General features: G+C 51.7%; 2 protein-coding genes across 5 annotated transcripts in view; both read right to left on the reverse strand.

The window, feature by feature from the left end:
- The window catches only part of Speg (striated muscle enriched protein kinase), a 56,297-nt gene extending 54,744 nt beyond the window's left edge, over positions 1-1,553 (reverse strand). For 2 of the 3 annotated variants that reach the window (XM_057758304.1, XM_057758299.1), the window contains exon 1: positions 1,009-1,550. In XM_057758304.1, coding sequence (XP_057614287.1) covers positions 1,009-1,402 — 394 coding nt within the window. In that variant the 5' untranslated portion in view covers positions 1,403-1,550. Of the gene's footprint in view, positions 1-1,008 lie in introns of all 3 variants that reach the window. The other variant, XM_057758340.1, reaches the window with a different exon arrangement.
- Positions 1,554-9,152: 7,599 nt separating this feature from the next.
- Positions 9,153-16,677, reverse strand: Des (desmin). Of its 2 annotated transcripts, XM_057758418.1 has the most exons (9): positions 16,004-16,674; positions 14,770-14,830; positions 14,576-14,671; positions 14,290-14,451; positions 14,005-14,130; positions 13,340-13,560; positions 11,523-11,566; positions 10,000-10,082; positions 9,155-9,807 (listed from the first exon to the last, which is right to left on the reverse strand). In XM_057758418.1, exons 1-9 carry the CDS (start codon positions 16,576-16,578, stop codon positions 9,766-9,768), a joined length of 1,410 nt encoding a protein of 469 aa, XP_057614401.1. In that variant the 5' UTR covers positions 16,579-16,674; the 3' UTR covers positions 9,155-9,765. The 2 variants fall into 2 exon arrangements, with proteins under 2 accessions (XP_057614392.1, XP_057614401.1); XM_057758409.1 differs by having other exon boundaries at positions 9,153-9,807; positions 14,005-14,451; positions 16,004-16,677.
- Between the last annotated feature and the right edge of the window lie 872 nt (positions 16,678-17,549).

The following is a 17,549-nucleotide window of genomic DNA, read 5'->3' on the forward strand; positions in this document are numbered from 1 at the left end:
CCCGTTTCCCCCAGCAGCCCCTTTGCATCTCTCCCAAATGAAACCTACTCCTCTATTTCTGAAAAATTCCATTTTTCAAAATTTGCTGGCCCATGTGGCTCAGAAACTGACAAGGGGAAACCCCAAAATTGACCCAAGGACTATCAGCATGGCCTGACACCTCCACCAGCTACAACAGGACCAAGCTACAAGACTGAGGCCCCTGCCCCTCCCCTCCCACTTCAATACATCAGCCTAGAACTCTGCCTTCAGAAGAACAAGGGCACCAGCCCTGAGGGTGTCCTCTGGACGCTCACCTGGGCACCTCGGCAAACATGTTCCACAAGCTTTCAATGCCATCTCCATCCACCCTCATCTTGCGTATCTGTATTAACACCACCAGAGTCTGGAGCCTCCCACAACTCACAAATGTCTGAGACATGCATACACACACACACACACACACACACACACACGTGGATTCTCAAGCAACCACTTCTCATGTCTAGCTTCTGCTGAAACCCAGGACCCTGTTCATACACTTTTGATCCCTTCCACCTTGCCTGTTCCTAACCACACTATCCTTGTCCCAGCGTTGATCTTCAGGAGAGAAGGTCTGGCCATCCTCCTCCCATGCGGCCCTGAGCAGGGGAACTGGCCCCTTCAGAGGAACACACATATCCATGAGGGGCTGGTCACCTGGTCTCAAGCCTGTCATTGGAGCAGAAGAGAGCAATTCTCCCCAGGACGTTTCTCTCTACTAGATTAGAAGAGTTTTTGTACTATCATCCAAGAGGTCTGTGTGGGTCTCAGGCTAAGCCAACGAACTGCTGACCCTTGACCTCTGACCTTCATGTGGGAAGCGTCTCTACTTTGTCACACTTTCCCTGTTGATCTGCCCTTCAGAGTGAGGAGAAAACTGGGCACCTGGAAAGGTGGCGAGGGACTGCAACCTGCATCGCGTGGCCTGGGCAGCCGTCTCACCCCTGTGCCCCCAGCCCTGCCCAGCAGGCCCCACCTCTGCATTACCTCTGACCTCCAGCACTGTGAGCACAGCCTCGCAGGAGGCCTGGCCCCGCTCATTCTGGGCGCTGCAGCTGTACACGCCGGCGTCCTGTGGCCCGCAGCTCCGCAGCCACAGGCAGCTGGGCTCTGGGGCCGGTGTGGGCAAGAGCTGCCCATCCCGGAACCAGCTGAGGCTAGGCTCGGGTGTCCCGCTCACTACCACCCGCAGCCGTACATCATTGCCCGCACACACCGCCGCGTTCTTCAGGGGCCGCAGGAAGACCGGCGCCCCGGCCCCTGCCCCGGTGGAGAGGACCCTTCTGCCGGCCCCCACCTTGGCTCTCTTCGGGGGCACCCCGGGGCTGGGAGGTGCCCTCGTGCCGGCGTCCTCGCCTCGCGTGCCCCGGCCTTTCTGCATGTCCTCTGTGAGCTGGACTAGGGGGTCTGGGGACGCTAGAACTGGCTGGCCAGGAGGACGCCCTGGGGGGTATGGTGCCTTAGGAGATGGGTCCTGTGGGGCCGGCGGCCGGCCTTCCTGCTGCCTGCCCGCCTTCGGCCTGTGCTACCCAGAAGGTCACCAGGGCCGCCCGCGGTTGCGCCTCGGGGACTATTTTTAGGCCCCCCGGCTCGGGTTGCGAATGAGCAGTGGAGGGAGGGGGCAGCAGAGGAGGGGACTTGGACTCCCTGTGGCTCCTTCTCTCTCTCCCAGCGCCCCCATTGCCAGCGCTGGCCTAAAAGAATCTCCTCCCCCACAGTATGTCTGCCCCCCTCCCCCCAGCCTGCGTGAGCTGGGGAGTTGAGTTACCCCTGGGCTCAGGCCCACTTCCTTTCTTCAGCCCCAGCGCCCCAGCCTCACTAGGCTGCTGGAGAGGAAGAGGAAAAGTCCAGAGAAGATGGCTGAGAGGTTCATGGAGGGACAGGCCCCAGTGAGTGAGCAGAGGGACCAGTGGGCTCTCCTAACCCCCTCCATTACAGCGGGTAAGCACCAAGACCCAGACCCTGGAGTTCGGGTGGATTTTTGGCTCCTAGTTGGTCCTGCACTCACTACCACCACCACTCCACCGTCACCCGCCAATCCTCTCACAATCTGCTCTCATCTGTGGAAGTGGTAGCGGGCTAGGATTGTAACCAGCAGCAAGGTTGCGAGGGCAGTGGAGACCGAGGGACAGCACGAGGAGACCGGGGTAGAAGAGGGGTTTGGAGGGCTTTCTGTGTGGATGAGGGCAAAAGCTTTGATCATTAAGGACTCCATCCTGAAGACAGGAAGCGCTGTGACTGACTGCAAGCTGTAATAGATGATTCCTTTGTCCAGACTTGTGAAGGTTTGATACCTGCATATGCACACCCAACACACACACACACACACACATACAAGTAGACAGGTGCCCAGGCCACTAAACACAGATTGCAGTCCCTCGTCATCTTCCCAGGTGCCCAGTTTTCTCAGCTGTGCAGATCTGAAGGGCACATCAACAGGGAAGGGCAGGGAAAGTGTCAAGGCAGAGAGGCTTACCACATGGAGGTCAGAGGTCAAGGGTTAGCAGTTAGTGAGCCTAGCCTGAGACCCACACAGACCTCTTGGACAATAGTATAGAAGCTCTTCTAGTGCAGGAGAGAGAAACCCCCTGGGGAGACATACATATAAACAAGAGTGCATATAAAACCAGTAGATCTGCTAAGATGGATATACCACGCCACTGTCACTCTCTTGGTATTCATACAGGATGTCACCACTGGAAATACCCAAGTGAAGTGTCCACAGGAGTTTTCTGTGTTATTTCTGACAGCAGTATATTAATTTACATTTCAAAACAGCAACAAAAGAATATAAGGAGAACCTCAGTATTAGAGGGCTTGCATAGGATCCTATTCCTGAGCCCCACAGTTCCATCTGCAGTCCACACACACACACACACACACACACACACACACACCTTTAGAGATCCAGACCTGACCTTGAGCTCTAAAGGGATGAACTCTGGGAAGAGTTAAAAGCCAGGGTCATTCAGAGATGGGAGGGAAGCATTCTTGACTTGTTGTTTGGGTAAATAAACCATCTTCATTCTGGGAAACTGAAGTCAAAGAGTGTATTGTGCAGGTGTGTGTGCAGAGGGGGCGGGCATGCATGTGTGCAACTGTGCCTGTGAGCGTGAGCATGCATTCCCAGGCGCGCAGTACAGAAGAAACAATTTAAACGCTGAATTATGTCCGTAAAGATTAAGTGCCTTAGGGAATGACTTTTCATGTAGTTCGCATACATTAAAGCCAGCTCTTTGTGATGTGCAGTTCCCTGGGTTTTGACAAATGCATGAAATTGTGTATTTGCTACCCCAGGAACATAAAAGCAGTCCCATCACCCTAAATATTCACGTGTGCATCCTCTTTGTCGTCAGCCACACCCTGTCTACCAGTCCCCGGTAACCTCCAATGATGAATTGAATTCTACAGTGTAAGTTGAATTCTAAAAAGGTTTTTAAAGATGTGGAGACATAATACACAGAACCCTAAGAACAAAGGAATAGACAGTCTTTCATTTTGTTTTTAAGTTTGCAGTCAGCAGAGGAGGATGGCTCAGGGGTAAAGAGCTTATTGTGAGCAGGAGGGTGGGTGTTCAGGGCTCCAGCAGCCATGCAGAGAGTCCAGGTACGGCGACAAGTATCTCTACCTTAGCGTTAAGGGGGAGACACAGGATGGTCCTTGGGACTCCCTAGCCAGCCAGCCAACCTACCTGAATTAGGACATTCCAGATTCAGACAGAGATCCTATCATAAAGTGTAAGATGAAAAGCTGTAAGAGAAGTCACTCAACACCAACTTCTGGCCTCTACAAATGCATGCATGGGTGGTACACCTGCATGCCACGCCTTCCACACACATACACAAAACCCACCGCCCGAAGCTGTTTAGCTAACACCATGCCTCACCATACAGGGAATGCAACAGATGGTCCCAAAATGTTGACTGATTGGCTAGTGGGTTGGTTAAAGAAATGAACCGTGGCCGGGCGGTGGTGGCGCACGCCTTTAATCCCAGCACTCTGTGAGTTCGAGGCCAGCCTGGTCTACAAGAGCTAGTTCCAGGAGCTACGGAGAAACCCTGTCTCAAAAATCCAAAAAAAAAAAAAAAGAAATGAACCGTGTAACTGAACAATCCACTTACATCTTTAGACCTCACCTATGCATGGGGGTGGCCAAACTTGGGGTGTGTTTGTTCCTTCAGCACACATTTCTTGAGTTGTTCCTATGAGACTGGCACCATTCCATTGGCCCGGAACATAGCCGTGGACAAAACAGATAAAGGTACCAGTCCCTGGGGTTGTGTGTACCAGAGAAGACAGACATTTGACAACAGAGCAACAGAGACAGTGTAAAGACTGAGGAGAGAAATACTGTGTAGATGACTCAGCATGGAGTGGGGGATACAAATGTGGTGGAGGTGTGCCTTAAAATGGAGTGGTTGGAGTACCTGCATTGGTACACGCCTGCAGTTCGAGCATTTGGAAGGTTTAGGCAGGAAGATGGGAATTCCAGATCAGTCATGGCTATACAGTGAAGGCCTGTCTCAAAAATAAATAAAATAAAATAATATAGGGTAATTGGAGTTACCTCCACAGCAACACTGGAGCCAGCCTTGAAAGAATGAGGAAAGAAAGGGTGCCGTGCAGGGTCATTTCAGCCCATGTGGATGTACCTGGCAGATTCTGGACAGAGCCAGAAGACCAGCAAGACTGGAGGAAATGAATACAGAGTCAGGGTAAAATGGATCGCATAGCTTGAAAAGGCCAGATGGTCTAGCATCTTGTGGGTCATGATGCTTTTATTCCCAGCAAAATGGGAAGGCATCTCTGGGTTTTGAGGGGAAGAATTACACAATCTGACCTATGCTGTGATGGTATTAAATTATATTAAATATTAAAATGAATATTAACTATTTAAAAGGCCCTGGCATCGAGCCTGGAACATGGCTCGTAGTCTGACTTGTATGTCCACTCAGAGGTATACCTTGACTTGCTCCCAAGGATCTATGGGCCTGGATAGAGAACGCTCAGGCTCCTGCTGGTCGCTGGCGCCCCCTCCTGGACCAGGCTGGCTCAGCTGAGACAATTGGAAAAGGTCATGCTGCGGTCAGGCCAGTTGCTCAAGACAGCTGGCTGTAAGGTGTTTGTCTGTTCCTCCACATGAGCCCCATAGCACCCTGGATCCTGGCGCCAGGCTGGGTGTACCCGCTGCCAGAGTGCCCTGCCTTCTCATCACAAGTCTGTGGTGTCATGGAAAGATAGCTGGGCTCCAGAGGCCCTGTCTCCCTCTGCTACAGATGGCTGTGTGACCTTGGCGGATAATGCCACCTCTCTGGGCCAAGGAACCTTTCATCTAAGTTGTTTCTGCTTGTTGTTGTTTGTTTGTTTGTTTGTTTGTTTGGAGAGGTCAACCTGGAACTTGTTATGTAGAACAGTCAGGTCTTAAAATGGTGTTCCTCAGCCTCTCCTGTGCTAGGAACCATTCATTGTACCTGGCTCATCTGAGGGCTTTTTAAGATGTTGCTTTGCGAGCCGGGCGATGGTGGTGCACGCCTTTAATCCCAGCACTCGGGAGGCAGAGGCAGGCGGATCTCTGTGAGTTCGAGACCAGCCTGGTCTACAGAGCTAGTTCCAGGACAGGCTCCAAAGCCACAGAGAAACCCTGTCTCAAAAAAAAAAAAAAAAAGTTGTTGTTTTGTTTTGTTGTTTTGAGGTTTTGTTTTTTGGGCTTTTTTAAAAAGATTTTATTTATTTTTGTTTATGTGTATGAGTGTTTGTGAATGTCTGTGTACCATGGGCACGCAGTACCCACAGAGGCTATAAGAACGAATCAGATCCTCTGAGACGAGAGTTACAGGTGTTTGTAAGCTGCCCTATGGGTGTTGAGAATCGAACCCTGGTTCTCTAGAAGAGCAGTCAGTGTTCTTTCTCATCTGCCGAGACATCTCTCCAGTCCCATCCTCCAAGTCTTAACGACTTACTGTGTGCTCGTGGGGTGAGGGGAAATCTCAGTAAATGTCCATTGAATCGGTGAAAAAGTGAGTGTTACCAGCCCTTCCTAGTGAATGTTTAATATAGAGAAAAGTAAATAAATGTACCCAGTGGGTATTCATTCAAGAAGCATTTAAATATTTAATGAGTATCTACTGTGTACCAAGTACTCTTTGGGGTGCAAGGGACATAGTAGTGAATAAAACAGACAAAAGCGGTCCCTGGGCTGCTGACATTTTTAGGTGTTGTATCAAAGGTCACTGATTCATTTGCATATTGCCCTGGAGAGCTGTGTAGAGGGACGGAGCAGGGAAAGGAGTGACCTCAGAGGGCAGGGCTGGAGTCCAGCCAGAGTGGACAGATGGGATCGGAGAGTGCCCACAGGGATCTAGCTGTCTCTACAGTCCTTCCTGCTCTCCTCTTCGGAGGGAATTGGAGCTAGCCTGAGCCTGGCCTTCAGGCTACGGGAAGCCTCTGAAAGTCTGTCTGTTCCCTTCTTGGTGCGCAGTCTTGTAGACACTCCACGGTGTCTCCAGGAACAGGAGGAGATTTTGCCATGGAAGTAACTGGGATAAAGGTGCACTGAAGAGCTGACTCCAGGTACCTAACCATGAGCGATGTGGACCTTCTAGGGTTTGTTTGCCCCATTCCCTCGGTCACTGCTAGCTCATGGGAACAGGCTCAGAAAAGCTCTTCTCAGAATGTACGGACCATTTGGGTGTGGGCGGCAGCATTGGCCTCCTGTCTGAGGACAGGCAAGTGTAGTTACAGGAGGCAGGTGTGTGAAGGAAGGGCTTCCCTTCAGAGCATCCTCCATGGAGGGGTCTCTAGAGAACTGCCATAAATGATGGGGTAGGATGAGATCGAGAAGAGACTTCTACATGAGGGAAGACTGAGGTCTGATTAAGACTGGGACCCCAGTGCCCCCCACCCTAAGGACGAGAGGTGTTATTTTAGGATATCGAGGTACCCCCCCCGACCTAAGCATCCTTTTGCCCTGTGTGGAAGAGATGAGTGCACACCCTTCCCTCAGGTGAAGGAGAGGCCATAAGGCTCTAGAAATTTCTTCCAGAGAACCACTGCAGCCTCATCCACCAAGGCCAGGCCCTCAGCCCAGACATTCTCCAGGGAGGTCAGCACACACTTGTCTTTCAAAGACAGACAGCTCCTTGCTCATGCTTGCTGCTCTAGCCCCGCATAAAGACACTGAATATCATCCTAGTCTATGTTCTCTGGGAGGCTGATTCCACTTGGGTAGATCCTCCAAATGGGCTTGCTTCAAGAAAGTGGGGAACTGGTAAAAACAGGGGTACATCCACTACCCGAAAGGATTTGGGGAGTTTTTGGAAAGCTCCTTCAGAATGACTGGTAGGGACTTTAAGGCTAAACCCTTACTGGTTTGTTCACCTGCAACCTATATGAGTTCTTCCTTTTGCTTTCTGTACTCTTCCTTCTCCTTTAAAGGGCAGTCGCTTAGGTATGGGAGGAGCAACACGGAGTGTCAGGGCTTATCATGTTCCTTAGATCTCTCAGTGACCTGAAATATGTTTTAGAAAGAAGTGGAAGAAAGACCACCTTCATTCCCCGCCCCCAGACCTTTGGACTACTCAACTGTCTCTAAATTATTGTCTTCCCCCATAGATTGAAATGCCTCCCTAAAAGTACACATATGTACGTATGTGAAGCTTGTTTTATTACATTAACGTCTTCTACAGTTCCTTTTCTTTTTAAGGTTTATTTATTATTTATACAGTATTCTGCCTGCATATATGCTGGCAGGCCAGAAGGGGGCATCAGATCTCACTGTAGATGGTTGTGAGCCACCATGTGATTGCTGGGAATTGAACTCAGGACCTCTGGAAGAGCAGGCAGTACTCTTAACCACTGAGCTATCTCTCCAGCCCCTACAGTTCCTTTTCATTAATAAAACTCTCTAAATCAGCGGTTCTCAACCTGTGGGTCATGACCCCTTTGAGGGTTACATATCAGATATCCTGTATATCCAATGTTTTCAATACGATTCACAGCAGTTACGAAGTAGCAACAAAGTAATATTATGGTTGGGAGTCACCACAATACGAGGAGCTGTATTAGAGGTCTCAGCGCTAGGAAGGCTGAGTTATCACGGCCTCATAATACTTATACGTGTTTTATTTTAGTTTCACATTTTTTCATTTTTTTCTTTTCTTTCTTTGCTTCCTTCCTTTCTTTCTTAATAACTCCTATACACCCCTCACACTTTCCCCAACTCTCTCAAATCTTCCTTTTGTTTGCTCTTGGGTGTTGTTGTTTGGATTTGTTTTTGTTTTTGACACAAGGGCCTCACTAGGTAGCCCAGGTTGCCCTGCCCCCACCTGAGGTCTTCAGGCCTCCGCCTCTTGAATACCTCCTCTAGGAGTGCTGGCAGCACACCTCCCCAGGCTCCCTTTGGTATTTTAATTTAGACTGCATTCCATTGGAATTGCATATGGATGAAGGATGGGCTGACATTTTCTCAGAGCGTTGAGCCTTCTTATCCAAGTAAAAATTCTGTCTGCTCCTTTTTGAACATTGTTATTTTGCCTGGACTGGGCTCTGGGCATTAAAGAGCCGTAGAAAGGGTTAAACAGTACTTGGAAGACTGAAGCAAAAGGATCAAGAGTTTAAAGTTGAACCTTGGGTACAGAGGGAGTTTGAGGCCAGTCTGGGCTGTATGAGATATTGTCTCAAAAAAAAAAAAAAAAAAAAAAAAAAAAAAAAAAAAAAAGCAAGCGTTAGGGGCTGGCAGTTTCTTTGGGGGAAAGGACTTGGGAGCCTTGGGAACGTCCTTCACAGCCAGTCTGTGGACGAGAACTGTCCCCATCCCTACCTTCACCCAGATGTCCGGATAATATGAAGGTAGGGCAGGAGGCTTCAGGAGGAGGCACTGTGACTTTTCAACAGAAGCCCCTTATCCAACCTCCCTTATACTGCCGTAGACTGCAGCGCCAAAAGGCCCATAGGGCAGTCTAGGTGGGCAAGAGGGTGACACAGTCCATCTCAGGGTGATGGTGGTATGGCAGGGTCCAGGGCCCCCCAAGAGATTCATCAGTCAAGACAGCAGGGTCGCGTAGGTTTGTGCTTGGCTCTTTATTGTTTCTGTCCAGGGCCCCTGCAGTGGGAGTGGCTGGTGCGGGAGGTGGGATCCTCCCACCAGCCTGAGCCCACTCTCTGCCTCTCTCTACTCTCGCCTCCAGCTCCTCACCCACCTGCTCTCCTTCTGTATCTCCTGCTCCCACATCCAGCACCTTCGGGTTCCCTCTTACAGCCCCAGCTCTTCTAGGCCCATCCTGGGCTGGGATGGGAAAGAAAGGGGCCATCTGGACATTTTTCAGCCCCCCTCTCTCCATCTCAGCTGAGAAGGCTTCACTCTGTCTCTGACCCAGGCTGGGGGTCGAATGTGGGGATGTCCATAAAGCTCTGTCCTGATCCTGCAGATCCCAGCCCCCTCTCTGGTACCCTCTCCAGAGCCAAAGGCCAGAGCCTGAGGTTACGAGGGTGGGAGGGAAAGGGCCATGACTCGAGTTGGGTTCTATCTGAAGAGCCAGGATTGGCAACTGCCGACAGCCAGGACTCCTGGTAAGGTCTGCAGAGGTGCCTGGGGTGTTTCCTGGGCAGTATGAAGACCACAAGGGGGTGATCAGTGAGGAGGGGGTCAGAGGCTGTGAGTGAAGGAAAGTGGCTGGGTGTGACATCCGGGAGTGGCAGAGGCTGGTTTCAGGAGGCAGTGAAGATGGGGCCAGGACAGTGTCTGGCTTAGAGCACCTCGTGTTGTTGCTGTGTGGCCTCGCTGACGACCTAAGCGGGTGGAGAAGTCCAGTCCATCCATTGCTGCCTAGGAGAAGCCTCAGCCCCATGTACTGCATCCCAAGGCAGCAGGACCTTCTTACCCCATTCAGGGTAGGGAATCACCCAGCTGGTGAAAGACACCTGGCTGGCAGACACCCCCATTTCTCCCACCAAGGACCAGGGGTCCAATGGATCACTCACCTCTCCATCTCGGGTCTCAATGGTCTTGATCATCACTGTCTTTTTAGTGTGGACTTCAGAACCCCTTTGCTCAGGGCTGGTTTCTGTAATAAACCCACCACATGCTCAGCCTGGCTAAGTTCATATCTAGGCTGCACCACGGATAGGACTCCACCCTGGGCTGCATTGTTCTAGCTAATTTCCAACTTCCTCACGGCAACCTGGCTTCTTAAAGACCTGATCCTTGAACCCAGCACCCAACAGATGGTTCTGTAGAGCCAGGGGCCAGTGCTGCTGGAAGAAATGACCTCAAGAGCCAAAAGATGATGTTGAATGCTGGTGCAGGGTGGCAGGGGACCCAAGGCCCAGACCCAGTACTCATGTTCCCTAGCCTTCTTCATTTCCTCTCTGTCTCTGGATTGCCAGAAGAGTCCCGCAGAAGTATATATCCTTGAACTCTCCTCTAAGACAGAGAGCCCAAAGCCGAGGCCTGTGGACCTGTTGGAGGAGCTTAGAGGCTCCAGTTCTTTTTCTCTGTTTGATGTCTAATACAAAAGCTGATCACTGATTGACTGTGCTGATCCACTGGCCCTGCTGTGCCTCAGTTTCCTCTCTGGGAAACAGCAGTCATGATGCCTCCCTTAGGAGCTCAGGGCTACGGATTTGCAGCAAAAGTGATTTCATATGCAAAATGCATACTTGGCAACTGAATAAACAACTAAGTGAAAAGAGAAGTCTGAGTTTCATAGTGGGGGTCACACTTGGTTCCCTGGTGTCAGGAGTTTGGCGCTCATGAATCCCTTAGCAAGCAAGTAGCCTGTAATGAACGTTTGACTCGATGGAGCACAGCATGTATTTTTTTCCTGATGGAAATGAACATCGAAGATGTAAAAGGTTTGATCTAGGAAAGCAGAGGCTGCCAAGATCTCCGACTCCCTTTCCTAATGTATCATTAGTGAGCGCCTTTCTGCTCTCCGGGGTTGGGAAGCCGCTCGATCTGCATATTACTAATGTCAGAATGGCAGAATGCCCTCAAGGCTCGTTCCCTTCGTTGTTTGGCTTGGCTAAAATTTGGCTTCCTTTTCTCAACCGTGCATCCAACATCTTGCTCCCCACAAACAAGGCACTCAACAAACAGGCAGAGAATGGTGTGCCAAGTGCTCTCTGGCAGCGTGCCAGACTGATCATGAGCAAGGGGTACCTTCCTGCCCAGAGAGTGAGCGAGATGCTCCTATTGCCAGGGGAACACCCCTGCAGCTTCCAGAGTTTGCTATTCAGGACACATCCTGATTCTTAAGACCCAATAATCCAGAAGGTAGAGGGAATGCAGTCAGCACAGTAGGACACACAAACCAACACCCCCACCTCCCCACCCCCACCTCCCCACCTCCCCACCCCCACCTCGATGCCGCATCCACAGCCCTCTTTCTCTTTCATGCCTGGTCTCTTCCAAGGTTCCATTCTTCTCTTCTAAAAGCCTTGGGCTACCCAAGCTGACTCCCTGGCCCTTGCAGTCCCACCCCTACCAGCCAGCACACACTCACCTCGGAAGTTGAGAGCAGAGAAAGTCTGGATAGGAAGGTTGATCCTGAAAAGGAGAGAGCATGTCCCCAAAGAGTTAAGGACACTCAAATCTCCCCCTGAAATCACCATTTCTAGCTGTCCAAACCCCCAGCCAAATCAATACTCTCACTACCCACAATGCACACAGATCAAGAACTAAGTCTAGCTGTCCCACAAATTCCCTTTCTAGAAAGACCATGCACTCTAATCCTGACCTTGGGCACGACACCAAGGTGCCTAACCCTACTGTACCCTCCAGGTCCCCAGGTCCTACTTGCTCCTGGCACTAGAGGAGGCATGAACGGCAGCTGTGACCCTCGCTTTGTGTCCACCCTCTAGGCAGTCCAGATCCAGGAGTGGGCCATCTATGCCTAGTCTAGAAAAGGGCATCTGGCCCCAGCTACCTTAAAAGGTCATCCACGTTGTGTTTGATTGTAGATGTCGTTCTACAAAACTCAGACTGCTTATGTAACTGGGCTGGTAATGCGCTTGCTTAGCATGCACTAAGCTGTGGTTCAGTCCTCACACCGTATAACCAGGCATGCCGGCACAGCCTGTCCAAGTCCCAGCATTAAGGAAATGGAGACGTGAGGAAGGTGGTTCAAGGATGACCTTGAACTACATAGCAAGTTTGAGGCCAGCCTGAGCTACCTTCAGTCCTTCTCAAAAGAAAGAAAGAAAACCTTAAATTCTCCTAGTTAAAAAAAAAAATCTCAGCCAGGCGGTGGTGGCGCACGCCTTTAATCCCAGCACTCATGAGGCAGAGGCAAGCGGATCTCTGTGAGTTCGAGGCCAGCCTGGTCTACAAGAGCTAGTTCCAGGACAGGCTCCAAAGCCACAGAGAAACCCTGTCTCGAAAAACACAAAAACAACAACAACAAAAAAAATCTCCTAGTAAGTCCATACATAAACATGGCTGCTACACTTTTATGAGTATTGATGATACCATTTCTTGGCATAATGGATCTGTCTGAAATTGATGTTAACTTACATACAATGAAATGGGCAAACTTTTAGGGTACACCTAGGGAGTTTTGAGAAGCATTTATCTCCACATAACTGCCAGTCAAATCCAAATTCACAGTCTTGGGCTGGAGATATGGCTCAGTGGTTAAGAGCACTGACTGCTCTTCCAGAGGTCCTGAGTTCAATTCCCAGCGACCACATGGTGGCTCACAACCATCTGTAATGGTATCTGGTGCCCTCTTCTGGCATGTGGGCATACATGGAGGCAGAAAGTTTTATACATAATAAATAAATCTTTAAAAAAAAAACAAAAAAAACAAAAAAAACAAATTCACAGTCTTTCTGTCTGTCTCCCAGAAGACTCTCTCACCCTCCTGTTGCTCATGTCTGGAGCTCAGGCGGGATGCTCCAAGCACAGCATCTGTGTGTGTGCTTGCATGTGTGCTCCCTTTAGCCTCCTCTCTCGAAGGCCTTTCACGTTCAAGGCTTCCTGCCTCGTTTCTGTTTGTCTCTTGCAGACCCCTCCCTTTCCTTCCTCATCATTTTCCACTCGCTTTCATCTCTCCCTAGACTGGCAGTAATATTTTATTATTGATTGCTGAATATGATTTTATGCCGCAGGTTCTTAATCCTAAGGGTAGATAAGGGAATACTTACATTTCTCTTTTTATAAAACACTGTTAATTACATCTTGCTTTACCCAGGTGGCCCCGGTTAATTTTCTGTGATGAGCAGAATAGCGGTCTCTCGTATAGAACTGTTTCTAGGTCTTGTTGAGATCATCTGTGATCAACTGGGCTCCCAGCACCCTACCCTACACCTAAGTCCTCACCGGCTCTCCTCTCCCTCCAGCAGCTTCCGGTAGGTGGCAATCTCCACATCCAAGGCCATCTTCACGTTGAGCAGGTCTTGGTACTCCCGCAGATGGCGGGCCATCTCATCCTTCAGGTGCCTGATCTCCTCCTCCAGGCGTGTGATGTTATCCTGATAGCCACTGGCCTCACTGGCAAAGCGATCCTCCAGCTCCCTCATCTGCCTCATCAGAGAGTCATTCTGCAGGGGGTGAGGGGCCCCAAGTCAGGGATAGGTCCAGAGCCTATCTAGGAAGAAGGGCACTAGAGAATGCGTGAGGAAAGAGACCCAGTGTGGGAAGTCGGGAGCAATTCCACATGATCGTGGCCAGGTAGAAGAATCGTCAAAGGCTTCTTTCTTAGCCATGGAACCCTGAGCTCTAGTGAAGTCTTATGTGGCTGTTCAAGACAAAGCATCTAATTAGGAGCATCTATAGTAGTCCTCCAACCCTACACAGGGAGACACCCCAGGAGTCCTCTGGTTCCTTATAAGATGGGTGCTAGGAATCCACCCATCTGCCTTTACCTCTCTGTATACCTGAGGAGATGGAGGCCCCAGAGGGGCTCAAAGTGTCACAGAGCCAGGGTGTGGAACTAGGCTGTGGGCAGAAAGAGGCCGAGCCTGTGGGAATGGGGAGAGACTCACGGTGCCCTTGAGGGCATCGATCTCGCAGGTGTAGGACTGGATCTGGTGTCGGTACTCCATCATCTCCTGCTTGGCTTGGCGCAGCGCGTCGTTGTTCTTATTGGCTGCCTGGGTCAAGTCTGAAACCTGAGGGCAGAGAAAGGGGCTGTGAGGTGGAGAGGAGTGGGACCGTGTGGGCGAGGGAGTATGGGAATTCCAGGCTTTCCCTACTCCATGGTGCAGGTGCGGGAAGCATCTCACATGGAGATAGAGGATGTGCCAGGGTCCCCAGGCCAGATCACCTACCTTGGACTTGTACCACTCCTCAGCTTCAGAGATGTTCTTAGCCGCAATGGTCTCGTACTGAGCTCGGATGTCCCTGAGGGCCGCTGTGAGGTCTGGCTTGGACATGTCCATCTCCACCTGGACCTGCTGCTCCTGAAGCTGGGCCTGAAGCTCACGGATCTCCTGCAGGACACAGCTTGACGTCAGTCTCCTTCCTGACCCTCCCAAAGCACTCTCACACCTCCATGTCAGAGTCAGCCCCATTGTCTAGCTGCTTTTGCCATCACCCAAGGGCCATGGTGCGTACCTCTTCGTGTACTTTCTTAAGGAATGCGATTTCCTCGTTGAGTGATTCAATTCTGCGCTCTAGGTCGATGCGAGCTAGAGTGGCTGCATCTACATCCTGGATAAGGGAAACAACGATGTTAGGGCCTGAAACAGCTCAAGTGGAGCCAGGACGGAGAAAAGAGAGATGGCTGCAGGGGGCCAGAGAAGGCTCACCGCTCGGAAGGCAGCCAAATTGTTCTCCGCTTCTTCTCTCAGTTGGATTTCCTCCTGTAGCCTAGGGAGGACACACACACAGGCAAATAGTGAGGGACAGAGCCATCAATAGAAACCACTGACTAGGGACCTATCAGGGAGCCAGCTCAGGACACAGGGACAAGCATTGGTTGCTGGGTAGAAACAAGAGGCCCAGGAAGAAAAAAAAAGTAGAGGCCCCGCCCACGGGGGTGGGGGGCAGGAAGTAGCTCAGTCTCAGCCCCACAGCCACACCCTTGAAGTCTATGTCCCAAATAGATTGACCTCCCTGGGGTTAGGAACTGTGTTTTATTTTATCCAACTCTGTGTTCTCAGGCCTAGCCTGACCCATGTAGCTGCTAAATAAATGCTGTGACTTCGAGGGCAAGAAGCTGACTTCGCTCAGTCGGGTAAACAGAAGCAGGACCGTAAATATACAAAGCCCATTTTGCTTTTCAATTTTTTTAGAAATTGTCTAAAGCAAGCCTTGCTGCATAAGCCCAGTTGGCTTGGTACTTGCTCTGTATCCCAGGTTTGCCTAGAACCCACCACAATCCTCCAGAATCATCCTCCCAAGCGCTGGAATTACGGGGGTGTGCCCCCGAATCGGAACCGTTCAGCCTTTTCTTATTGGATCGTGGTGGAAATGGGCTGGTCTTCTTGAGTTTTAAAAGGGCCACAGGCCTTACCCACTGTCCCCTTTACTCAAGCCTATTCCTTTACCTAGAACAACAGCACAGCCTCAGCTAGGCCCAGGGGCCAGGCTCCCCACCTCACCCCTTCCCAGGGCCTCATCACAACTGAGCTGAAAGTTACAGTCTGAGTTCCCTCCACCTGCCCTTCCCAGGTCACCCAGCTTTCCAGGCTCCTATCAGTCTCTTCTCCCTCTGACCATGCGCTGGCTGGCCCTCTACCTCGCCTCTGTTAGTGGTCATCGCGGTACCACCAGCAACTGAGCATCCTTTCAAAGACAGCTGCCTGCCTACCGTGCAATAGGCCTCCCAGGGGCCACCATTTCTTCTATCTAGCTCCCCAAGAAAACTACTCCAGTGTTACACAGAAGGAGCTATGGAAAGATCCGGGGTCCCAGCTCTTCTTAGGGAACACCGGGGAATGGGGAATGATCTTCTCCAAACATGGGAACCGGTGGGGGTGCCTAGTTCCCTGCAGGGGGATGGGGCGAAAGGAAAAGATCTGGGAGGCGCTGGGCCCTCACTTGGCCTTGAGCCTCTGCAGGTCGTCGATCAGGTTGTCACGCTCCACGTCGACTCGGGCGCGCTGGTTGGTGAGCACCTCCACCTGGCGCCGCAGCTCACGCATCTCCTCCTCGTAGAGCTCGGCGACGCGAGTCGGCTCGCGGCCCTTGAGCCGGTTGACCTCGGCGGCGAGCGCGGCGTTCTGCTGCTCCAAGAAGCGCACTTTCTCGATGTAGTTGGCGAAGCGGTCATTGAGCTCTTGCAGCTCCACCTTCTCGTTGGTGCGTGTGGCCAGGAACTCCTGGTTCACCGCGTCGGCCAGCGAGAAGTCCAGCAGCTCGCCCGCGCCGTAGGAAGGCGCGCGGGTGGTCCCCAGCCGGCTGGCCCGCAGAGACCCCAGGCCCCCGGCCCCGCCCGACGTGCGCGACACCTGGTACACGCGGGATGTCACTGAGCTCGAGGAGCCCTTGGTGCCGAAGCCTGCTCGAGGAAAAACGGGAGAGCTCAGCGGGGAGCCGAGCGAGAAGCTCGGGGCTCCACCAAAGGTGCGGCGGTAGGAGGACACTCGCTGGCTGGACGAATAGGCCTGGCTCATGGTGGCGGCGTGGACGAGGCTGGGCAGACGCACGGAGGAGGCAGCGGGCAGGCAGCCGGCTGGAGAGTGGATATGAAGATGGGAGACAGGGCCCCTTAGCCGTCCGCACTATTTGTAGCCCTCCTGACATCACCCCCCCCTGCGCTGCCCCTCCCCTGACAGCTGCAGGATCCCTCTGTCCTGCCAGGAAAGGGCGGCCTCAAGCGAGGGGGCGGGGAGGCCAGCTCCCCTGCAAGAGGCCTGCGCCCCTGAGCCGCCCCAAGAGGACGGAAGATAGGCAGGCCTGCTGGGTTTCACAGGGTAGCTAGCTGACAGGAGATCCCAGGCTGGACTTTTTACATTTGGAGACCTACCTTATTGGGGGAAAGCAGGCTAGAGATTTTCATTTGTTTGAGGCCTCCTATTTTCTCCAAGGAGAGATTTTTAGGTCGTTGAAACAGACAAAAAAGAATTCCGATGTATTTTATTTGCAAAAGTTGCTAGAAGACTCTGAGGTTTCCAACCACTGGGGGTAAAGGCCACACCAGAGTCTACCAGCCCATCAAGGGGTCTCCAGGCAGGCACAAAAGAGTTACCCTGGCCAGTGTCTCTGACTGCTTATGCATACTGCTGACGCCTGGGCTCTAGATCGGAATCTCAGTTTCCCTCTGGAGGAGTGTAGGCCTCCTGTTTCCCTCAAGTTTATAACCAGCAAGAGAATTTCTGATGGCTGTGTCCAATTGTATGTAGTCACGCCTCTCCCCTGCATTGCCTTTGCCTGACTCCTGCAGCCCCTGTCTCCCTCACCCCCTTCTCTGACTCATCCCCCTACCCACCCACACCCACTCACACCAGGGGCTTGTGTTTTGTCAGGAGCCACACGTCAACCCAGCCGTCTCCCTGGCAGCAACAGCTGTCAAGGAGAAATACCAGAGCTGGTATTGACAGAAAGGGATGAATGCATGGGCTGGAGGAGATATAGGTGTCAAGGA

The sequence above is a fragment of the Chionomys nivalis genome, chromosome 2 (assembly GCF_950005125.1).
Source record: "Chionomys nivalis chromosome 2, mChiNiv1.1, whole genome shotgun sequence".
NCBI lineage: Eukaryota > Metazoa > Chordata > Mammalia > Rodentia > Cricetidae > Chionomys > Chionomys nivalis.

What these genes read in the sequence shown, in the direction of transcription:
- Des (XM_057758409.1), bottom strand. Translation starts at nt 16,578, where the DNA reads ATGAGCCAGGCCTATTCGTCCAGCCAGCGAGTGTCCTCCTACCGCCGC. An exon ending in ATTTGGCTGCCTTCCGAGCG is followed by an intron (nt 14,672 to 14,769) that starts GTGAGCCTTCTC and finishes TCCCTTATCCAG; the next exon opens with GATGTAGATGCAGCCACTCT. An exon ending in CTGGAGGGAGAGGAGAGCCG is followed by an intron (nt 11,567 to 13,339) that starts GTGAGGACTTAG and finishes TCTCCTTTTCAG; the next exon opens with GATCAACCTTCCTATCCAGA.